Source organism: Salmo salar, chromosome ssa12, assembly GCF_905237065.1.
Source record: "Salmo salar chromosome ssa12, Ssal_v3.1, whole genome shotgun sequence".
In the NCBI taxonomy this organism is placed as follows: Eukaryota; Metazoa; Chordata; class Actinopteri; order Salmoniformes; family Salmonidae; genus Salmo; species Salmo salar.
This window is the reverse complement of record NC_059453.1, coordinates 9,666,001-9,690,968: the sequence shown is the minus strand read 5'-3', so window position 1 is coordinate 9,690,968 and position 24,968 is coordinate 9,666,001. Positions and strand designations below refer to the sequence as shown.

Below are 24,968 nucleotides of genomic sequence, written 5' to 3'. Positions count from 1 at the left end.
ACGCTCAAGCATCTTGTGTGTAGATCCCCATCGGGTCACCACATCATGGATCAGAGCCTTCTGTGGCCTGTTGAGGGCAGCTTGCTTTTCTCTCAGTTCTCTCCTTCTCTTCCAGCTCCGTGAGAAGCATTGGACCAGATGACGACAGGCCTTGACTGCTGTGTCAACTCTCTGAATTTTCAGAGCCTTTGAGATGGCCAGGTTCAAATGATGGCCAAAGCACCCAAGCCACAGATCTGGGAACTCTTCAAAAGCCTTGATCATGTTCGTTGCATTGTCTGGTTATGCAGACCAGATCTTTCTTGTTGATTCCCCCACTTTTCCAGCATATTCTCAAAAAACTGTGATTTTTTGTGAGCTGAGTGATCTTCTGGGAAGAACTGTTTCCAGGCAGTTTGATTCCTGTTGCCAGTCTGGGGTGAGGTAATGGATAGTGAAGCTGATGTAGGGTTGACCACCTCCGCTTTCACTGGTCCAGAGGTCAGTAGTTGCAGCGAACCATGTGCCTTGTTGCATGTTCTTCAGACAAGGTGACCATCTTCGATTAAGTTTCCTTCAGTGGTCTTGTAAAACCCAAAATACAACCGCAGTTCAGATTTGGTCCTCTTAGAAGGCTGAAAAATCTCCCAAGCCTTCCGCCAGGTTTTCACACCAAACCAAACCCACGTTGCATGCTGCGCCTGCATCAGACTGTTGACAACTTTGGTTGATGTTGGACGGTATTTACCATGAGTTTTTCAAACCGCGGTAATCAAACACGGTTTTAATGATAATATACATTTGAAACGATAATACTAACCTTCGGGCATTTTTCCATGGTTTATCGTAAACCGGTAACCGTTTTATCCCTACATGCTGCTAACAAAAATATATGGCAATGTCTGCTCTACCCAAAATCACAACCAAATAATTGCAGCATTACCGCAACAATGGAAGAGGCAAGTGGAAGGGGGATTAGTAAGGAACTTATCTGTCGGCCCTGCATTAAAGAACTTAAATGGTTAAAGAAAATTGTAGTAAATAAAGTATACCAGTTTCATTTAAGGACCAAAAATTGACAGCTGTGCCATGTAGATTGCAAAATAGTTGGGAAGAGATTTTTGATGTACCAATTCCATAGCACATGGTTTATGAACTGAAACGCAAAACGACGCTAGATTCAAAACTTTACATTTTTCAATTTAAATTATTATACAGAATTCTTGCAACCAATAGAATGTTAAAGTGCATTCGGCAAGTATTCAGACCGCTGGACCTTTTCCACATTTTGTTACATTACAGCCTTATTTTAAAATGTATGAAATCATTTTTTCCCCTCATCAATCTACACAAAATATCCCATAATGACAAAGCAAAAACAAGTTTTTCAAAATGTTTGCTAAATTATTAAAAATACAACCATCCCAGCTGTGCAGATTTTGAGACGGAGACAAAATCATTAGATCATTTGTTTTGGTACTGTCCATATGTAGCTTGTTTTTGGTCACAGGTTCAGGAATGGCTGAAGAATTGCAACATTTACCTGGAGCTAACTCTGCAAATAGCATTGCTGGGTGATTTGAAAAGTCATAGTCAATTGATCAATAATATAATAATACTTTTAACAAAAATGTTTCTTTAATTTACAATCTGTAACTATGAGAATATAAAGGTTTAGAACTTTTGTGAAACAACACAGTTGAAAAATATATAGCGAATAGAAATCAAAAACTGGATGGTGTTAAGAGATAGATGGGAGGGGTTGAGCTGAAGGGTGGGATGAAAAACAAGACAACTAATGTAAGATATACTGTCAAATGTATATACCATGTATAAGCTGGAAGTGGAAGCCTAAGTGTTGTCCATTAGTTTACTCCAATTAGGGGAGGGGTGGTAGCGTTAGGGGAGGAGTGGCAGGGGAGGAGTGGCAGGGTTAGGAGAGGGGTGGTAGGGTTAGGGGAGGGGTGGTAGGGTTAGGAGAGGGGTGGTAGGGTTAGGGGAGGGGTGGTAGGGTTAGGAGAGGGGTGGCAGGGTTAGGGGAGGGGTGGTAGTGTTAGGAGAGGGGTGGTAGTGTTAGGAGAGGGGTGGTAGTGTTAGGAGAGGGGTGGTAGTGTTAGGAGAGGGGTGGCAGGGTTAGGAGAGGGGTGGCAGGGTTAGGAGAGGGGTGGCAGGGTTAGGAGAGGGGTGGCAGGGTTAGGAGAGGGGTGGCAGGGTTAGGGAGGGGTGGCAGGGTTAGGAGAGGGGTGGCAGTGTTAGGAGAGGGGTGGCAGTGTTAGGAGAGGGGTGGCAGTGTTAGGGGAGGGGTGGCAGTGTTAGGGGAGGGGTGGCAGGGTTAGGGGAGGGGTGGTAGTTTTAGGAGAGGGGTGGCAGGGTTAGGGGAGGGGTGGCAGGGTTAGGGGAGGGGTGGTAGGGTTAGGAGAGGGGTGGCAGGGTTAGGAGAGGGGTGGTAGGGTTAGGGGAGGGGTGGCAGGGTTAGGGGAGGGGTGGCAGGGTTAGGGGAGGGGTGGTAGGGTTAGGAGAGGGGTGGTAGTGTTAGGAGAAAATATTGAAGGAACATATATATACAAATATACACACACACACAGTACCAGTCAACAGTTTGGAGACACTTACTCATTTTTTTTCTTTATTTTTACTATTTTCTACATTGTAGAATAATAGTGAAGACATCAAAACTATGAAATAACACATGGAGTCACGTAGTAACTAAAAAAAGTGTTAAATAAATCAACATGTTTTAGATTCTTCAAAGTAGCCACCCTTTGCCTTGACAGCTTTGCACACTCTTGGCATTCTCTCAACCAGCTTCACCTGGAATGCTTTTCCAACATTCTTGAAGGAGTTCCCACATATGCTGAGCACTTGTTGGCTGCTTTTCCTTCACTCTGTGGTCCAACTCATCCCAAACCATCTCAATTGGGTTGAGGTCGGATGATTGGGGAGGCCAGGTCATCTGATGCAGCACTCCATCACTCTCCTTCTTGGTCAAATAGCCCTTACACAGCCTAGATTAGTTGGGTCATTGTCCTGTTGGAATAAAACTGATAGTCCCACTAAGCTCAAACCAGATGGGATGGCGTATCGCTGCAGAATGCTGTGGTAGCCATGCTGGTTAAGTGTGCCTTGAATTCTAAATAAATCACCAACAGTGTCACCAGTAAAGCATCCTCACACCATCACACCTCCTCCTCCATGCTTCACGTGGGAACCAGCCATGCAGAGATCACCTGTTCACCTACTCTGCATTTCACAAAGACATGGCGGTTGGAACCAAAAATCTCCAATTTGGACTCCAGACCAAAGGATAGATTTTTACCGGTCTAATGTCCATTGCTCATGTTTGTTGGCCCATGGAAGTCTCTTCTTATTATTGGTGTCTTTTAGTAGTGGGTTCTTTGCAGCAATTCGACCTTGAAGGTCTGATTCACGCAGTCTCCTCTGAACAATTAATGTTGATGTGTCTGTTACTTGAACTCTGTGAAGCATTTATTTGGGCTGTAATTTCTGAGGCAGTTAACTCTAATAAACTTATTATCTGCAGCAGAGGTAATTCTGGGTCTTCCTTTTCCCATGAGAGCCAGTTAAATCATATTAATGCGTTAAGAAGGAAAGAATTTTCCCAAATTAACTTTTAACAAATTGAAATGCATTCCAGGTGACTACCTCATGAAGCTGGTTGAGAGAATGCCTGGAGTGTGCAAAGGGTGGCTCCTTTGAAGAATCTCAAATATGAAATGTATTTACATTTGTTTAACACTTATTTTGGTTACTACATGATTCCATGTGTTATTTCATAGTTTTGATGTCTTCACTATTATTCTACAATGTAGAAAATAGTATAAATAAAGAAACCCTTGAATGAGTAGGTGTGTGTCATCTTTTGACTGGTACTGTGTGCGTATATATATTTACAAAAATATATATATTTACAAAAATATATATATATATATATATATATATATATATATATATATTTACAAAAAAAAAATATATATATATTTACAAAACAATATATATATTTACAAAAAAAATATGATGGATTGGAAATGCAGACAATTCCATTAATTGAAGCTACAGTCTATCAATATTAAAGCTGATCTACACCCTATAATAACATTGTAACATGTTTGGTGCAGTATTTCTAAATGAAAATATTTCAACGAAGTCCTTACTGTTGTCCAATCACCGACAAAGGGGCGTAGACTTCGGCCACTGAATCAGGCCTAGAGAAAGAAGTGTTGTGCCCGAACAGCCGGGGGAAAATCCCATCATAATATATGCATGACGAACTCTTCCCAACTGTTTCGGCGGAGAAGCATTTAGACAACCCTATATAATATTGCACTAAATCATAGATTTGGCACATCATTGTACATGTTACACATCAGACAGTAGCCTACAATTAGCAAAATAGAAATTGATTGAGGATGATATGTATTTCAATGTGAGTTCTAGACCTATGTAGCCTAGACTCTGAGTCTTTTACTGCAGTCATCTCGGTTTTCATTTGAAGTTTGTTTTTATTCTTCACTTGTTTATAATAGGTGCGAAGTGGATGGCAACTTTGTAGGCCTATTTGAAGTCAATGTTGTTCTGAAGTTACTGGCGGTCAGAGAGACAGATGAACATCTTGATTCTATATTTAGGGGAGATCTATGTATATATATACTGCTCAAAAAAATAAAGGGAACACTTAAACAACACATCCTAGATCTGAATGAAAGAAATAATCTTATTAAATACTTTTTTCTTTGCATAGTTGAATGTGCTGACAACAAAATCACACAAAAATAATCAATGGAAATCCAATTTATCAACCCATGGAGGTCTGGATTTGGAGTCACACTCAAAATTAAAGTGGAAAACCACACTACAGGCTGATCCAACTTTGATGTAATGTCCTTAAAACAAGTCAAAATGAGGCTCAGTAGTGTGTGTGGCCTCCACGTGCTTGTATGACCTCCCTACAACGCATGGGCATGCTCCTGATGAGGTGGCAGATGGTCTCCTGAGAGATCTCCTCCCAGACCTGGACTAAAGCATCCGCCAACTCCTGGACAGTCTGTGGTGCAACGTGGCATTGGTGGATGGAGCGAGACATGATGTCCCAGATGTGCTCAATTGGATTCAGGTCTGGGGAATGGGCGGGCCAGTCCATAGCATCAATGCCTTCCTCTTGCAGGAACTGCTGACACACTCCAGCCACATGAGGTCTAGCATTGTCTTGCATTAGGAGGAACCCAGGGCCAACCGCACCAGCATATGGTCTCACAAGGGGTCTGAGGATCTCATCTCGGTACCGAATGGCAGTCAGGCTACCTCTGGCGAGCACATGGAGGGCTGTGCGGCCCCCCAAAGAAATGCCACCCCACATCATGACTGACCCACCGCCAAACCGGTCATGCTGGAGGATGTTGCAGGCAGCAGAACGTTCTCCACGGCGTCTCCAGACTCTGTCACGTCTGTCACGTGCTCAGTGTGAACCTGCTTTCATCTGTGAAGAGCACAGGGCACCAGTGGCGAATTTGCCAATCTTGGTGTTCTCTGGCAAATGCCAAACGTCCTGCACGGTGTTGGGCTGTAAGCACAACCCCCACCTGTGGGCGTCGGGCCCTCATACCTCCCTCATGGAGTCTGTTTCTGACCGTTTGAGTAGACACATGCACATTTGTGGCCTGCTGGAGATCATTTTGCAGGGCTCTGGCAGTGATTCTCCTGCTCCTCCTTGCATAAAGGCAGACGTAGCTGTCCTGCTGCTGGGTTGTTGCCCTCCTACGGCCTCCTCCACGTCTCATGATGTACTGGCCTGTCTCCTGGTAGCGCCTCCATGCTCTGGACACTACGCTGACAGACACAGCAAACCTTCTTGCCACAGCTCGCATTGATGTGCCATCCTGGATGAGCTGCACTACCTGAGCCACTTGTGTGGGTTGTAGACTCCGTCTCATGCTACCACTAGAGTGAAAGCACCGCCAGCATTCAAAAGTGACCAAAACATCAGCCAGGAAGCATAGGAACTGAGAAGTGGTCTGTGGTCACCACCTGCTGAACCACTCCTTTATTGGGGGTGTCTTGCTAATTGCCTATAATTTCCACCTGTTGTCTATTCCATTTGCACAACAGCATGTGAAATGTATTGTCAATCAGTGTTGCTTCCTAAGTGGACAGTATGATTTCACAGAAGTGTGATTGACTTGGAGTTACATTGTGTTGTTTAAGTGTTCCCTTTATTTTTTTGAGCAGTGTATATAAAAAAGCATTAACGACGTACTTAGCTGTTCTGTGAGTGGTCTGAGGCAGTTAGTAAATAAGAAGCATTTTCAAGTGCAACTGAGAAACGGCTCAGAGATTTATTGATGCTCCTAAGAAGGTTCTAGTGACGTATTTAGTCCTACAGTGATGCTCCAGAGCTTTTGTTTAATATCAGCAAGTAGTTTTGAATGTAGTGTTCACGAGCCAAAACGAGGCCCCCCTGAAAATTGTGCACAATTGTGTAATACGTTGTACATAAAAATAAATCAATTCATAATATGATACAAATCCAATTCGTTCAATATGTTACACATTTGTGAGTGCTTAAGATCACGGACTGCATCTTCAAGGCACTGTTGGGAAACTGGGCCCAGGGGGAAAGAACAGTGTTGGCTGTGAAGGGAAAAGAACAGTGTTGGCTGTAATGATGTCTGTGAAGGGAAAAGAACAGTGTTGGCTGTAATGATGTCTGTGAAGGGAAAAGAACAGTGTTGGTTGTAATGATGTCTGTGAAGGGAAAAGAACAGTGTTGGTTGTAATGATGTCTGTGAAGGGAAAAGATCAGTGTTGGCTGTAATGATGTCTGTGAAGGGAAAATAAACAGTTGGTTGTTTTACAGTAACGTCTTTCGTTGTAATATCAAAGGGACGTGTTAGTTTCACCATTTTTAAGGATTCCATCTTTATTGTCAGGGCCTGTAGTCATAAAGAGTCTTTATTGTCAGGGCCTGTAGTCATAGAGTCTTTATTGTCAGGGCCTGTAGTCATAAAGAGTCTTTATTGTCAGGGCCTGTAGTCATAAAGAGTCTTTATTGTCAGGGCCTGTAGTCATAAAGAGTCTTTATTGTCAGGGCCTGTAGTCATAAAGAGTCTTTATTGTCAGGGCCTGTAGTCATAAAGAGTCTTTATTGTCAGGGCCTGTAGTCATAGAGTCTTTATTGTCAGGGCCTGTAGTCATAGAGTCTTTATTGTCAGGGCCTGTAGTCATAAAGAGTCTTTATTGTCAGGGCCTGTAGTCATAAAGAGTCTTTATTGTCAGGGCCTGTAGTCATAAAGAGTATTTATTGTCAGGGCCTGTAGTCATAAAGAGTCTTTATTGTCAGGGCCTGTAGTCATAGAGAGTCTTTATTGTCAGGGCCTGTAGTCATAGAGTCTTTATTGTCAGGGCCTGTAGTCATAAAGAGCCTTTATTGTCAGGGCCTGTAGTCATAAAGAGTCTTTATTGTCAGGGCCTGTAGTCATAGAGTCTTTATTGTCAGGGCCTGTAGTCATAAAGAGTCTTTATTGTCAGGGCCTGTAGTCATAAAGAGTCTTTATTGTCAGGGCCTGTAGTCATAAAGAGTCTTTATTGTCAGGGCCTGTAGTCATAAAGAGTCTTTATTGTCAGGGCCTGTAGTCATAAAGAGTCTTTATTGTCAGGGCCTGTAGTCATAAAGAGTCTTTATTGTCAGGGCCTGTAGTCATAAAGAGTCTTTATTGTCAGGGCCTGTAGTCATAAAGAGTCTTTATTGTCAGGGCCTGTAGTCATAAAGAGTCTTTATTGTCAGGGCCTGTAGTCATAAAGAGTCTTTATTGTCAGGGCCTGTAGTCATAGAGAGTCTTTATTGTCAGGGCCTGTAGTCATAGAGAGTCTTTATTGTCAGGGCCTGTAGTCATAGAGTCTTTATTGTCAGGGCCTGTAGTCATAAAGAGTCTTTATTGTCAGGGCCTGTAGTCATAAAGAGTCTTTATTGTCAGGGCCTGTAGTCATAGAGTCTTTATTGTCAGGGCCTGTAGTCATAAAGAGTCTTTATTGTCAGGGCCTGTAGTCATAAAGAGTCTTTATTGTCAGGGCCTGTAGTCATAAAGAGTCTTTATTGTCAGGGCCTGTAGTCATAAAGAGTCTTTATTGTCAGGGCCTGTAGTCATAAAGAGTCTTTATTGTCAGGGCCTGTAGTCATAGAGAGTCTTTATTGTCAGGGCCTGTAGTCATAAAGAGTCTTTATTGTCAGGGCCTGTAGTCATAGAGTCTTTATTGTCAGGGCCTGTAGTCATAAAGAGTCTTTATTGTCAGGGCCTGTAGTCATAAAGAGTCTTTATTGTCAGGGCCTGTAGTCATAGAGAGTCTTTATTGTCAGGGCCTGTAGTCATAGAGTCTTTATTGTCAGGGCCTGTAGTCATAAAGAGTCTTTATTGTCAGGGCCTGTAGTCATAGAGTCTTTATTGTCAGGGCCTGTAGTCATAAAGAGTCTTTATTGTCAGGGCCTGTAGTCATAAAGAGTCTTTATTGTCAGGGCCTGTAGTCATAAAGAGTCTTTATTGTCAGGGCCTGTAGTCATAAAGAGTCTTTATTGTCAGGGCCTGTAGTCATAGAGTCTTTATTGTCAGGGCCTGTAGTCATAAAGAGTCTTTATTGTCAGGGCCTGTAGTCATAGTCTTTATTGTCCGGGCCTGTAGTCATAGAGAGTCTTTATTGTCAGGGCCTGTAGTCATAGAGAGTCTTTATTGTCAGGGCCTGTAGTCATAAAGAGTCTTTATTGTAAGGGCCTGTAGTCATAAAGAGTATTTATTGTCAGGGCCTGTAGTCATAAAGAGTCTTTATTGTCAGGGCCTGTAGTCATAAAGAGTCTTTATTGTCAGGGCCTGTAGTCATAAAGAGTCTTAAGAGGAGTGCTGGTCTAGGTTCTGGTCCCCCGTTTTGATTATAATCTGAACGACCAAACTGATCCTAGGTCAGCACTCCTACACAGAGCTTTTATGAAACACGACCAAACTGATCGTAGATCAGCACTCCTACACAGAGCTTTTATGAAACATGACCAAACTGATCCTAGATCAGCACTCCAACTGCTGAGAGGTTTTATGAAACACGACCAAACTGATCCTAGATCAGCACTCCAACTGCTGAGAGGTTTTATGAAACACGACCAAACTGATCCTAGATCAGCACTCCTACTGCTGAGAGGTTTTATGAAACACGACCAAACTGATCCTAGATCAGCACTCCTACTGCTGAGAGGTTTTATGAAACACGACCAAACTGATCCTAGATCAGCACTCCAACTGCTGAGAGGTTTTATGAAACACGACCAAACTGATCCTAGATCAGCACTCCAACTGCTGAGAGGTTTTATGAAACACGACCAAACTGATCCTAGATCAGCACTCCTACTGCTGAGAGGTTTTATGAAACACGACCAAACTGATCCTAGATCAGCACTCCTACTGCTGAGAGGTTTTATGAAACACAACCAAACTGATCCTAGATCAGCACTCCTACTGCTGAGAGGTTTTATGAACACGGAACCCTGATCAGGTGGCTGCGGTGCAGGACGGTAATAAGAGACTGAACTGGACAGAAGAGTTTCTGGCAGCTCACTTACATCAATGCAAATCTGTCTTTCATGTACCAAGCTAATAATAATGTGGGTGGGGGGGGTGATTATCTGTCCTGTTTCACACATGTACAAGTATGTATTAGTACACATGTACCAGTATGTATTAATACACGTGTGAATTGGAAATGTGTTTATTTTTTTGTGTGTGCATATTCCTACTCTCCCTGAGACTCCCTGTGTGAATAGGGTCAAGGGTCACCGTAGAATCCCTTTCAGACAGGCTTGTACTTGTAAACCTACAGCAGGCGAATGTGTGTGAATAGGGTCAAGGGTCACTGTAGAATATCTTTCAGACAGGCTTGTACTTGTAAACCTACAGCAGGCTAGTGTGTGAATAGGGTCAAGGGTCACTGTAGAATATCTTTCAGACAGGCTTGTACTTGTAAACCTACAGCAGGCTAGTGTGTGAATAGGGTCATGGGTCACTGTAGAATATCTTTCAGACAGGCTTGTAAACCCACAGCAGGCTAGTGTGTGAATAGGGTCAAGGGTCACTGTAGAATATCTTTCAGACAGGCTTGTAAACCCACAGCAGGCTAATGTGTCAGAAGAATGTGGTCCTTAAATGATGATGTCGTTTTTTAACTGACAACTGGCACTGGCTGTTTATGTTTGTGATTTAAATACAGTTTGATTTGATTCTGTATTCTAGGACTTTGGTGGGCCGTCCCCATCCTGCTCCACTGAACCCCAACCAACACTGTCACTAGGTCCTGACGGTAACCACGGTGACCGGGACTACACACCGCAGGGGCAGGAGATTGGTTACCCTGGAGGCCTTGACAGCTTCAGTGAAATACCTAGATTTAACATCGTAGTCAAAGAGGAGGAGGAGGAGGAAGATTTAGAGGAGTGGAGTTTTAATTATACAGGTAAGTAGCCGACTGAATGTTAACTAGAAATAAAATGGTTCTCTCAAGAGGACAGTTCAATTTGATGGGTCTTTTAAGATGGAATCCTCATTAGGGGAAACAGATCCACTGTTTGCCTCAGACACTTTGTTATTTTATTATGTTTTGTGTGGTATTTTTGGTTGTTGTTGCCGTATCTGCTGTTCTGTCACCCATGCAATGATGTGTGAGGAGGAAAATAACTGTTGGTTGTAGTGAGGAAAATAACAGTGTTGGTTTTAATGAGGAAAATAACAGTGTTGGTTTTAATGAGGAAAATAACAATGTTGGTTGTAATGAGCTCTGAGGGGAGAAATAACAGTGTTGGTTGTAATGAGGTCTGAGGGGAGAAATAACAGTGTTGGTTGTAATGAGGTCTGAGGGGAGAAATAACAGTGTTGGTTGTAATGAGGTCTGAGGGGAGAAATAACAGTGTTGGTTGTAATGAGGTCTGAGGGGAGAAATAACAGTGTTGGTTGTAATGAGGTCTGAGGGGAGAAATAACAGTGTTGGTTGTAATGAGGTCTGAGGGGAGAAATAACAGTGTTGGTTGTAATGAGGTCTGAGGGGAGAAATAACAGTGTTGGTTGTAATGACGTCTGAGGGGGAAGAACAGTGTTGGTTGTTTACAGTAATGTCTTTCTTGTAATATTAAAGGGACGTGTTAGTTTCACCATTAAAGATTCCAGCTTTATTGTCCCATGTGGGCAATTTAATTAGCCTGGTCCCGGACCTGCTTTCCTTGTTGCCGGGGCGATTTTAATTCCACATGATGCCAACTTTTATCAACACGTCTCCTTCGCCACTAGGGGGCGATAAAGTTCTAGTCAGACACATCCAACTTTTGTTTTAAAGATGACAGATTTATTTATTTACTACCGAGCAATGAAAATGTGCGTGGTATCAAAGGAAGTTGCCGCATGAAACCATTTTGTTTCCTGAAGTGCTGTAGCCTGTAGCACCCTGCTCCTCTAGCAGATCAGCTGCTGGACCATCAAACCACAGTTGGAAAGAGGCAAAACTAAGTTAGCAAAACAGTTTACATGAAAATATAGTTAATAATATTACATTTGAAATAAAATTCCTAAAATAAATGTTGGCCTATTTTAAATGGTTTTGATGGTTATTTTATTTTCATGATGGTCTTTCCGTCACAGCCCCCTACCTACAGCCTCCTACCCACAACCCCCTACCTACAGCCTCCTACCCACAACCCTCTACCCACAGCCCCATACCTACAGCCTCCTACCCACAACCCCCTACCTACAGCCTCCTACCCACAACCCTCTACCCACAGCCCCATAACTACAGCCTCCTACCCACAACCCTCTACCTACAGCCCCATACCTACAGCCTCCTACCTACAGCCTCCTACCCACAACCCCCTACCTACAGCCCCTACCTACAGCCTCCTACCTACAGCCCCCCTACCTACAGCCTTCTACCCACAACCCCCTACCTACAGCCTCCTACCTACAGCCCCCTACCTACAGCCTCCTACCCACAACCCCCCTACCTACAGCCTCCTACCCACAACTCCCTCCCCTACAGCCCCTACCTACAGCCTCCCTACCTACAGCCCCCCTACCTACAGCCTCCTACCTACAGCCCCTACCTACAGCCTCCTACCTACAGCCCCTACCTACAGCCTCCTACCTACAGCCTCCTACCCACAGCCTCCTACCCACAACCCCCTACCTACAGCCCCTACCTACAGCCCCCTACCTACAGCCTTCTACCCACAGCTCCCTACCCACAGCCTCCTACCCACCCCCCTACCCATAGCCTCCTACCCATAGCCTCCTACCCACAGCACCCTACCCACAGCCTCCTACCCACAACCCCCTACCCATAGCCTCCTACCCATAGCCGCCTACCCATAGCCTCCTACCCACAGCCTCCTACCCACACTCCGCTACCCACAACCACCTACCCATAGCCTCCTACCCACAGCCCCCTACCCACACTCCCCTACCCACACTCCCCTACCCACAACCCCCTACCCACAGCCTCTACCCACAACCCCCTACCCACAGCCCCTACCCACACTACCCTACACACAGCCTCCTACCCACACCCCCCTACCCACACCCCCTACCCACAGCATCTTACCCACCACCCCTACCCACAGCCTCTACCCACAGCCCCTACCCACACTTCCCTACACACAGCCTCCTACCTACAGTGCCCCTACCCACAGCCTCCTACCCACAACCACCTACCCATAGCCTCCTACCCACAGCCCCCTACCCACACTCCCCTACCCACACTCCCCTACCCACAACCCCCTACCCACAGCCTCTACCCACAACCCCCTACCCACAGCCCCTACCCACACTACCCTACACACAGCCTCCTACCCACACCTCCCCTACCCACAGCCTCCTACCCACAGCCCCCTACCCACAGCTCCCTACCCACAGCCCTACCCACAACCTCCTACCCACAGCCCCTACCCACAGCCTCCTACCCACAGCCACCTACCCACAGCTACCTACCCACAGCCGCCTACCCACAACCCCCTACCCACAACCCTCTACCCACAACCCCCTACCCACTGCCCCTACCCACAGCCCCCTACCCACAGCCTCCTACCTACAGCCCCCCTACCCACAGCTCCCTACCCACAGCCCCCTACCCACAACCTCCTACCCACAGCCCCTACCCACAGCCTCCTACCCACAGCCACCTACCCACAGCCCCCTACACACAGCCTCCTACCCACAACCCCCTACCCACAGCCCCCTACCCACAACCCTCTACCCACAACCCCCTACCCACAGCCTCTACCCATAGCCTCCTACCCACAGCCCCTACCCACAACCCCCTACCCACAGCCACTTACCCACAGCCCCTACCCACAGCCTCCTAAGCACAGCCCTCTACCCATAACCCCCTACCCACAACCCCCTACCCACAGCCTCTACCCATAGCCTCCTACCCACAACCCCCTACCCACAGCCCCCTACCCTCAACCCCCTACCCACAGCCTCTACCCATAGCCTCCTACCCACAGCCCCTACCCACAACCCCCTACCCACAGCTCCCTACCCACAACACCCTACCCACACCCTCTACCCACAGCCCCCTACCCACAGCCTCCTACCTACAGACCCCTACCCACAGCTCCCTACCCACAGCCTCTACCCACAGATGGTCAATACTTTTAATCCCACTGAGGATACTTTAATGCCCCTCGGGGAGATGATTTATTAGTTTAATACATGAACATAGAGCGTTACAGTAGATTATGATACCCTAGTTCCTGTATAGTGCACTACCCTTGACCAGGGTCCAGGTCAAAAGTAGTGCACTATATAGGAAATAGGGTGGCATCTGGGACGCACCATAACTTGTTTTATCCTTACTGTTGTAACAGGAGAGAGTCCAAACCCCAGCTCTAGTGATGAGGCATCAGCAGAACAACACCAGGAGAATCACACAGCTAAGAAGACCTTTTACTGCTGCCCGGAGTGTGGGAAAGAGTTTCCTCACCCATCAAAACTACAGAGACATCTGAGAACACACACAGGAGAGAAACCATATCCTTGCTCTGTGTGCGGGAAGAGATTCAGTGATACAGGGACCCTCAAAACACATGAGAGGTTGCACACAGGAGAGAAACCGTACACCTGCCCAGAAAAGGACTGTTGGAAGAGGTTTGTCAGCCAAGGAGAGTTAAAACTACACCATCGGACACACACCGGAGAGAAACCTTGCCACTGCTCTGTGTGTGGGAAGAGTTTCTCACGTATGTGGCACTTGAAGGTCCACATGATGACGCACGCTGGAGAGAAGCAGAGACTCAGCATGAAGAAACCTTTCCCATGCTCTGAGTGTGAGAGGGGCTGCAACTCTGCAGCAGAGCTCAAGATGCACCAGAGGATGCACACTGGGGAGAGACCTTACCAGTGTTCCACCTGCAAAAAGACCTTTGTTTTCCCAAGCTCTCTAACAAGACATGAACAATCCCATATAAGCGAAGCGAATAGTACCGCCAAGCCGTACAGCTGCTCAGAATGCGGGAAGGAATTCACTCAGCCATGGACCTTAAAGATACACATGCGCCAGCACACCGGAGAGAAACCGTACCACTGCTCTCAATGCGAGAAGAGGTTCTCATCATCGTCACTCCTTAAAAGACACCAGAGGGTTCACACCGGAGAGAAACCATTCCAGTGCTCCGACTGCGGGAAGAGTTTCTCCTCGTCAGCGAATAGAACTAGTCACCGTCGTCGTATCCATGAAGGTATACAGGGTGGGTCACAGCAGCAGGAGGCGTCTGCTGTGGATGGTACCAATAAGGTAGGTTTATATGGTGTATCCAGTGCAATTTTGTATTTATTTTCTTTCTTAAAAAGGTTTTTCTAGAAATCCGTGTTGGTGGATTCCAGATTTCCTGCTTATTTTCTTCTGATTCCAGGAATCTTCCAACCTGTATTTCTGGAAAACCTGGGAATTTTTAAGAAAGTTACTGGAATTTTGCACCCTTAAACCAGTCATTAACCTGTCTGGGCTAGGGGGCAGTATTTTCACGTCCGGATAAAAAACGATCCCGATTTAAACTGGTTACTACTCTTGCCCAGAAACGAGAATATGCATATTATTAGTCGATTTGGATAGAAAACACTCTAAAGTTTCTAAAACTGTTTGAATGGTGTCTGTGAGTATAACAGAACTCATATGGCAGGCAAAAACCTGAGAAGATTCCATGCAGGAAGTGACCTGTCTGACAATTTGTAGTCCTTCTGTTGCATCTCTATCGAAATTACAGCATCTGTGCTGTTACGTGACACTTTCTAATGCTTCCATTGGCTCTCTAAAGCCTAAAGAAAGCGGATTGACGCGTCTCCTGTCTCTGGGCAGATAACAGGAGCAGAGTTTGTCAGTGGTCTGCCTGGGGACAGAGAGACTGGAGATGCGCGTTCACGAGACCTCGCCATTTTTTTCTTTCCCTCTTTGAATGAATACAACGTTGTCCGGTTGGAATATTATCGCTATTTTACGAGAAAAATAGCATACAAATTGATTTTAAACAGCGTTTGACATGCTTCTAAGTACGGTAATGGAATATTTTGAAATTATTTGTCACGAAATGCGCTCGCGCATTACCCTTTGGATAGTGACCTGAACGCACGAACAAAACGGAGGTATTTGGATATAACTATGGATTATTTGGAACCAAAACAACATTTGTTGAAGTAGAAGTCCTGGGAGTGCATTCTGACGAAGAACAGCAAAGGTAATCCAATTTTTCTAATAGTAATTCTGAGTTTAGGTTCCCTCGACGTTGGCGGGTGTCTGAATAGCTAGCCTGTGATGGCTGAGCTATGTACTCAGAATATTGCAAAATGTGCTTTCGCCGAAAAGCTATTTTAAAATCTGACATAACGGTTGCATAAAGGAGTTCTGTATCTATAATTCTTAAAATAATGTATGTATTTTGTCAACGTTTATGATGAGTAATTTAGTAAATTCACCGGAAGTTTTCGGTGGGTATGCTAGTTCTGAACATCACATGCTAATGTAAAAAGCTGGTTTTTGATATAAATATGAACTTGATTGAACAAAACATCCATGTATTGTATAACATAATGTCCTAGGAGTGTCATCTGATGAAGATCATCAAAGGTTAGTGCTGCATTTAGCTGTGGTTTTGGGTGCTTGCTTTGAAAATGGCTGTGTGATTATTTTTGGCTGGGTACTCTCCTGACATAATCTAATGTTTTGCTTTCACTGTAAAGACTTTTTGAAATCGGACAATGTGGTTGGATTAACGAAAGTCTTATCTTTCAAATGGTGTAAAATAGTCATATGTTTGAGAAATTGAAGTTATAGCATTTTTGAGGTATTTGTATTTCGCGCCACGCGATTCCACTGGCTGTTGAATAGAGTGGGACGCTAACGTCCCACCTAGCCCAGAGAGGTTAACTTCTCTAGGGTATGTGGGACAGTAGCATCCCACCTCGCCAACAGCCAGTGAAATTGCAGAGCGCCAAATTCAAAACAACAAAAATCTCATAATTCAAATTTCTCACACATACAAGTATTATACACCATTTTAAAGATAATCTTCTCATTAATCCAACCACACTGTCCGATTTCAAAAAGGCTTTACGGCGAAAGCATAGCAGTAGATTATGTTAGGACAGCACCTAGACAAGAAAAGCCACACAGCCATTTGCCAAGCAAGGAGAGGCGTCACAAAAAACAGAAATACAGCTAAAATGAATCACTAACCTTTGATGATCTTCATCAGATGGCACTCATAGGACTTCATGTTACACAATACATGTATGTTTTGCTCAATAAAGTTCATATTTATATCCAAAAACCCCATTTTACATAGGCGTGTAATGTTCAGAAATGTTTTGCCTCCCAAAACGTCCGGTGAATGAGCACATCAATTTACAGAAATACTCATCATAAACGTTGATAAAATATTCAACTGTTATTCAAAGAATTATAGATACACTTCTCCTTAATGCAACCGCTGCGTCAGATTTCAAAAAAGCTTTACAGTGAAAGCAAACTTTGCAATAATCTGAGTACGGCGCTCAGTCACAAAACCAAACCCGCCATTTTGTGGAGTCAACAAAACTCAGAAATAGCATTATAAATATTCACTTACCTTTGATGATCTTCATCGGAATGCACTCCCAGGAATCCCAGTTCCACAATAAATGTTCATTTGTTTCGATAAAGTCCATCCTTTATGTCCAAATACCTCAATTTTGTTAGCGCGTTCAGTCGAGTAATCCAAATCCACTGTGCTCACGCAGTGAGTTCAGACGAAAAGTCAAAAAAGTTATATTACAGTTCGTAGAAACATGTCAAATGATGTAGAGAATCAATCTTTAGGATGTTTTTATCATAAATCTTCCATAATATTCCAACCGGACAATTCCAATGTCTTCAGAAAAGATAAGGAACACAGCTAAGGCTCACGTGAGCGCGCGCCTCATCTGACTCCAGGACCTCTTATTCTCTCCCCATTCACAGTAGAAGCATGAAACAACGTTCTAAAGACTGTTGACATCTAGTGGAAGCCTAAGGAAGTGCAATATGACCCCCACACATTGGATCGGGAATCACTTGAAAATCTACAAACCTCAGATTTCCACACTTCCTGGTTGGATCTTTTCTCAGGTTTTTGCCTGCCATATGAGTTCTGTTATACTCACAGACATCATTCAAACAGTTTTAGAAACTCCAGAGTGTTTTCTATCCAAATCTACTAATAATATTAATATCTTAGCTTCTGGGACTGAGTAGCAGGCAGTTTACTCTGGGCACCTTCTTCATCCGGACATCAAAATACTGCCCCCTACCCAAGAGAGGTTAAGGCCCTTACAACAATATAACTAAGATTAATGCTGCTGTTGACATATTATATTGAATGAGTTGTCTGATTATTAATCCTAGGCTTGTGTTGACCAAAACGACCAGGTTGAACCCACAGCTGTAGAGGAGTCTGGTTTCAGTCTAGTACTGGATGTCAAAGTAAAAGAAGAGGAGGAAGATCCTGCTTTTGGTGAGTTCAAAGGTTAATTTGTTAAGGTATGGGTTAGCCTACACATGCGAGTTTACATTATTTTAGGAAATATAAATAAATTGTGTATTTCCAATTACCCAAATTAAGAAACATCTATATTATTGACAGTCTCAAATCTTCACATATTTAAGGTGCTTACTTATCCATACTACCTCTTTACCACAGCAGAGAGACCTGACCATTGCTCTGACAGTGAGGAGAGTCCCTCTACATTAGGTGAACCTGACCAACACCAGGAGAACAACAAAGCTCTGGGCCCTCACATCTGTTCAACGTGTGGAAAAGAACTATCCAGCTCCTATAAACTAATGCTACACCAGAGAACACACACAGGAGAGAAGCCTTACGAGTGTATGGTGTGTGGGAAGGGCTTCTCCCAAGCCGCAAACCTGAAGACGCACCAGAAAGTGCACAGTGGAGAGAAACCGTACCCCTGCTCTGACTGCGGGAGCAGATTTACTCACATGGGAGACTTGAAGAGACACCAGTTGTTGCACTCGGGTGAGAAACCTTATAGCTGCCCCGAGTGCGGGAAGAGTTTTTCTCAGTTGGCGCACCTGAAATCTCACCAGCAGACACACACAGGGGAGAAACCTTTCCTCTGCGCTCACTGTGAAAAGACTTTCTCCACTGCGGCCAAGCTGAAGAACCATGAGAGAGTGCACACCGGCGAGAGACCTTACTGCTGCTCCTACTGCCCCAAGCGCTTTGCTCTATCTGGGACACTGGTGAAGCATGAACGACTCCACACCGGAGAAACACCTTATCAATGTGGAGAATGCGGTAAGGGATTTGCTCAACTGGTGTCCTTGAAGATACATGCCCAATCACACACTGGAGTCAACTTCTACAACTGTTTCCATTGTGACCAGAGCTTCTCCACTTCAACCAAGCTGAAGGAACATCAGAGAATCCACACTGGGGAGAACCTCTACCAATGCACCGAATGTGGGAAGAGTTTCACTATCGAGTCAAAGCTGCTGAAACACCAGAGAGTTCACACTGGAGAGAAACCGTACCAGTGCTCCAGTTGTGGAATGAGGTTCTCGCTCTCTGAGAACCTACTGAGACACCAGCGTAACTCTTCAGGGATCTGTGGGGCTGTGAGCCTTAATCAGGCTACTGGGAGTGGGATTCTACTTCTACAAGATGCTGCTGTCTTCCAGAATATACTGGTCAAGGTCGGTGGAAGTTATTATCCTATCAACCAAACATTTGTCCAAGTTGCAGCTAATCTTTTGTCCTTCATATAGGGCCAATCTTTCACCTTTAAATCTAAAGGCCCATATCCCAGACACAGATGAAGACTAGCCCTGGAGTAAGCATTAGCCTAGTGGTTAGAGCCTAGTGGTTAGAGCCTGGTGGTTAGAGCCTGGTGGTTAGAGCCTAGTGGTTAGAGCCTGGTGGTTAGAGCCTAGTGATTAGAGCCTAGTGGTTAGAGCGTTGGGCCAGTAACCAAAAGTTTGCTGGATCAAATCTCTGAGCTGACAAGGTAAAAATCTGCCGTTCTGCCCCTGAACAAGGCAGTTAACCCACTGTTCCCGGTAGGCTGTCATTTTAAGTAAGAATTTGTTCTTAACTGACTTGCCTAGTTAAATAAAGGTTAAATAAAATAAAACATTTACAAAAATTCTCAATGCAGGACTGTGGTGCAGCAGGGCCAAGCCTGGATACCAGCTGAGCGTGGTCCCCTTAACGAGGGTGTGGCTTGTCCTGTCCTGCAGCTTTTGGCTAGTCCTGTTGACTTGATGGTTTTGTTAACTCAATTTTAAAGTGTGACCCTGTAGAGCTCTGGAAAAGCCAAGATTTAATCAGCCTTTTATCTTAATAAAAGCCAGTCTGTTTGCATCCCGCTGTCTCCTTCACCTTTGAGTCTCATTGACTCTGCCCGGCCCCCTAGACAGTGTGAAACCACTTGCACTGTCACAAGAACACAGAAGTTTAATCTGTATTCTGGTAAAGTGACTCCAATGTCTTATCATTCTGGTGGCCAGGGCCTAAAATGAACATCAACCATCTGCCAAATGCGGGTAGATTTTGGCTAAATGTCTTTTTCACAAGCCACGTTGGCGGGTGGTCAGGGCTTCACAGTGCCAGCATTTCACTTGCTTTTGTGAATATAAATAGTCAAGTATGATCACATTTATAGTCAGGTATGATCACATTTATAGTCAGGTATGAAAAGGAAATGCTGCAGTAGCTGTTTTCAAAGTATTGCTGCCGTTTTGTTTCTTAAATGGAAAATGAATCGCACAAAGTCCAAGAACTGCGACTAATATAGCCTATCCCACCTCTTGCTGCAACACTGCGGGCTGTGCGCACGTGAAGAGCTGAGTAAAATATTCATTTTTAGAAGCGCTGCGCACAGGTTAAAAAGTTGGTCTAATTTACTTGAAAAGTACTGAAGTGTAACTTTGTCCTTGTGTTTCTTGGCTATTTACATGATTTTGTTCACAAGCTAGTTTGGTTTTTCAATGTTTGAGTTTCAACCGCCAGGGAAGAGAAGGTAGCACTTCTACTAGTCAGACTCAATCTCACAGGCACAAACATGACTCGAGTCCCGTTACCACGGTAACCCACAGCCCTTAAAGGGGTCACAAAAAAGTGAGTAATAAATGTATTGTTTTTGAAACGTTACGAAGCACATCTGTTTTTGTGTGTTTTGTTGGTGTCATTTAAGCAGAAAATAACTAATTTAGCTGGTAAATTCTTTTTGTGGCTGGTGGACCAAAAATAACATTTTAAGGCAATTTGAACCATTTTAATTGTTTTTCTCCATCCTAAATAAATGTTTATTTTCTCACCAGGCTGGGCACAAACCCACAGAGTCCCTGCCTTCTGACCAGAGCCATAGTGAAGCCTCCACTCAAACTGCTGGGATGACTGTTAACGTTAAAGAGGAGGACCGAACACTTGGACTGAAGATTAAAACTGAAGAACTGGAGGAGGAAGAAGAGGAGGAAGAAGAGGAGGAGGAGGAGGAAGAAGAGGAGGAGGAATTTGTTGGGCTGATTAATTCTGATGGAGAAGAAATGGACTGGGATCCTTCTCTTCTTGGTAAGTTGAGATGAGTTTGTGAGTCGGATAAGTTTCCCAAAATGCCCAGGTTTTTCAGAAATCCTGGTTGGAAGATTCCCGGAATCAGGAGGTAATAAACAGGAAATCCGGAATACTCCAGCCAGGATATCAGGAAAGCCTGGGAATTTTCTCTTGACTTGTCTGCTGCTTTGTTTAACCCGTTCCAAATTTTTTCACGCAGGATATAATCCCAATCAGAGTTCTGACATTGAAGAGAGTCCCTCTACATCAGGAGTACCTGAACATCACCAGGAGAATCACACCGCTAAGAGCTCTCACTGCTGTTCAGTGTGTGGAAAAGACTGCCAAAAATTATCGGCACTACAAAAACACATGAGAATTCATACAGGAGAGAAGCCTTACCCCTGTACTTTGTGTGGAAACCAATTCCGTGAGAAAGGACACCTGAAAGCACACCTGAAAACACACACTGGAGAGAAACCTTACCACTGCCCGACCTGTGGGATGAAGTTTGCCCATTTGGGTGCCATGAAAATACACCTGCTGACACACACTGGAGAGAAACCTTACCCCTGCTCTGTGTGTGGGAAGAGTTTTACCCAATCATCACGTTTGACGCAACATTTCCGGACGCACACAGGAGAGAAACCTTACTCCTGCTCTGTATGCAGGAAGACTTTTGCAAGACCAGCAGACCTTAAAGTACACCACAGAGATCACACAGGTGAGAAACCTTACAGCTGCGCTGAATGTGGCCAGAGCTTCACCAGTTCCCACAACCTATGGAAACATCAGAAGACCCATCTACCACCTGGACTACCACTACCTGTTGAGTTTGACAACCACAACCAAACACCTGAGATGAATGCTAAAAACGAGGGACTGGAGGAGGAAGATGAGGAGGAATTTGGTGTCCTGATCAATTCTGATGGAGAAGAAGTTGGATTGGACTTGGATCCTCCTCGTCTCAATCGTCTGAGTTGTGAGGAAGAGGAGAGTCCGTCAACATCAGGAGAAACTGAACAACACCAGGTGAACCACAATACAGCTCTGAGGTACAGCTGCCATGTGTGTGGGAAGCAGTTCAACCACAAAGGACATCTGCGAAGACACGAGAGTGTACATTCAGTTGAAAAACCTTATGGTTGCTCAGACTGCGACAAGATGTTCGGTTCCACCATAGCTCTGAATAGACACAAGAAGTTACACAGAGAAGAGAAACCTCACACTTGCACAGTGTGTGGGAAAGGTTTCGTTCAACTGTCACGTCTGAAGGAACACTACCCGACACACTCGGGAGAGAAACCACACTGCTGCTCTGTGTGTGGGAAGCGCTTCACTACTGCGTCGTACCTCAAAACACACAGCAAAGTCCACCTGGGGGAGAGTCCTTATACCTGTAACATATGTAGGAGAGATTGCCAGAAGTTGTCCGCATTCAAGTTACACATGAGGATCCACACAGGAGAGAAGCCTTTCAGTTGCTCTGTGTGCGAGAAGCAGTTCACTCAGAAAAGACATCTGCAAGACCACCAGAAAGTACACACTGGAGAGAAACCGTACCCCTGCCCCCACTGTGACAAGCGGTTCAGCTTCTCCTCAGCCTTGAAAAGACACCAGCAGTTACACACAGGAGAAAAACCCCACTGCTGCTTTGTGTGTGGGAATAGTTTCTCTCAAGCAGGGCGCCTGAAAGAACACCTACGGACGCACTCGGGAGAGAGACCTTTCTCCTGCTCTGTCTGTGAGAAAACCTTCAGAAAAGCTTCTGAACTCACGATACACATCAGATCTCATACAGGAGAAAGACCGTACAGCTGTGCTGAATGTGGTAAGAGCTTCACCAGTTCTATGAAGCTGGGACGACACAAGAAGATCCATCAGAACACAAACACTGAAGAGGATCTGACTAAAGATGTGAAGAGGATTCCATGAGTATTGATGATGATGAAGAAGTGGAGGCTCCCTCCGCTGTTAGTGGATGCTAGTAGGGTGAAGAGGAGGAGGAGGAGCCTCTACAGTTAGTGGATGCTAGTAGGGTGAGGAGGAGGAGCCTCTACAGTTAGTGGATGCTAGTAGGGTGAAGAGGAGGAGGAGGAGCCTCTACAGTTAGTGGATGCTAGTAGGGTGAAGAGGAGGAGCCTCTACAGTTAGTGGATGCTAATAGGATGAAGAGGAAAAGGAGGAGCCTCTACAGTTAGTGGATGCTAGTAGGGTGGAGAGGAGGAGGAGGAGCCTCTACAGTTAGTGGATGCTAGTAGGGTGGAGAAGGGTGAAGAGGAAGAGGAGGAGCCTCTACAGTTAGTGGATGCTAGTAGGGTGGAGAAGGGTGAAGAGGAAGAGGAGGAGCCTCTACAGTTAGTGGATGCTAGTAGGGTGGAGAAGGGTGAAGAGGAAGAGGAGGAGCCTCTACAGTTAGTGGATGCTAGTAGGGTGGAGAAGGGTGAAGAGGAAGAGGAGGAGCCTCTACAGTTAGTGGATGCTAGTAGGGTGGAGAAGGGTGAAGAGGAAGAGGAGGAGCCTCTACAGTTAGTGGATGCTAGTAGGGTGGAGAAGAGGAAGAGGAGGAGCCTCTACAGTTAGTGGATGCTAGTAGGGTGGAGAAGGGTGAAGAGGAAGAGGAGGAGCCTCTACAGTTAGTGGATGCTAGTAGGGTGGAGAAGAGGAAGAGGAGGAGCCTCTACAGTTAGTGGATGCTAGTAGGGTGGAGAAGGGTGAAGAGGAAGAGGAGGAGCCTCTACAGTTAGTGGATGCTAGTAGGGTGGAGAAGGGTGATGATTGAGAGTGCCGCCTGATGACCATTGGTCTCCTAACGAGGTGCCGGTTTAGACTGGGAATGATGAACAATGATGACCTCATAATGTACAAAAATATATCTGCACACTGATGCATGTTTCCAAGAATTGTATTTTATTTTAAGTGAGCAAAGTTTTTGTGAAAGGTTAATGGTTTCGAGGTTAAGCCAATTTGTATCAAATACATTTAAACTCTAAAAAAAGCATGAAAAGGTGCATAAAGACAGCAGACTGAACAGTATAAAGCAGATAAACAACATACTGATACACAAGTCAATCAATCCAACGTAAGAAATGACAGCAAACTAGCTGGTGGTATCTATAAGCATTTTAATAAAAGTGATCAATGTTCTTTCTATTTTAGTAAGGTTCAGTCATGTGATAATATGCTAATTATGCAACAATCCAAATAGTAGGTTTGTAGTCCATAGAATAGCTCTTCTTCCCTGTTCTTTACACTTACAATAACTTGTCTTTTAATATCAATGTTCATAATCTTAGCAAACGATGTTAGTTATTTTAGAAAGTCGAGATTGTTCAGAGTAGGATATTGCTGAAAGAAGTGTGTGTGTGTGTGTGTGTGTGTGTGTGTGTGTGTGTGTGTGTGTGTGTGTGTGTGTGTGGACAATCATTTCAGAATGAGGTGTTTGTGGAATATTGATATGGATAGTATGTCATAATCATGTTACCTGATGTCATAATCATGTAACGTGATGTCATAATCATGTTACGTGAACAATGTAAATAAAAGTATAGATAGTGAATGTGCTAGTCCTTTCATTGTCCAGAGTCAGCACGTGTTGTTAATGACATTTACATTATGGCATGCCACTATTACAACACCTCTCAACATATGTGTTTCTGGTTTTAGTGGAGAGGATCTGGCCTGGTACAACCACCCAGAGGTCTCGGGAGCTTGCATTCTGATTCGCTACAGTGGTAATCAGTCTGGAAATGCCATGTGCAGGTGGCGTCATCCTGCGTCATGCTTCCGGGGTCCTGTCCCCACCTAATCTTTTTTTGAATGGGCTTTGACAATTCTATCATCAAATTTGTGAAAGATTATAAACTTGGTGGTATAT

General features: G+C 44.7%; 1 protein-coding gene across 2 annotated transcripts in view; it reads left to right on the top strand.

Annotated features, from left to right (window-relative positions):
• LOC106564131 (zinc finger protein 721) overlaps positions 1-24,650 on the top strand; it is a 32,982-nt gene extending 8,332 nt beyond the window's left edge. Inside the window, exons 2-7 of one of the 2 annotated variants that reach the window (XM_014130146.2) lie at positions 10,260-10,479; positions 13,877-14,802; positions 17,947-18,031; positions 18,218-19,233; positions 20,860-21,109; positions 21,312-24,650. In XM_014130146.2, coding sequence (XP_013985621.2) covers positions 10,260-10,479; positions 13,877-14,802; positions 17,947-18,031; positions 18,218-19,233; positions 20,860-21,109; positions 21,312-23,026 — 4,212 coding nt within the window. In that variant the 3' untranslated portion in view covers positions 23,027-24,650. Of the gene's footprint in view, positions 1-10,259; positions 10,480-13,876; positions 14,803-17,922; positions 18,032-18,217; positions 19,234-20,859; positions 21,110-21,311 lie in introns of both variants that reach the window. The other variant, XM_014130145.2, reaches the window with a different exon arrangement.
• Positions 24,651-24,968: the final 318 nt, after the last annotated feature.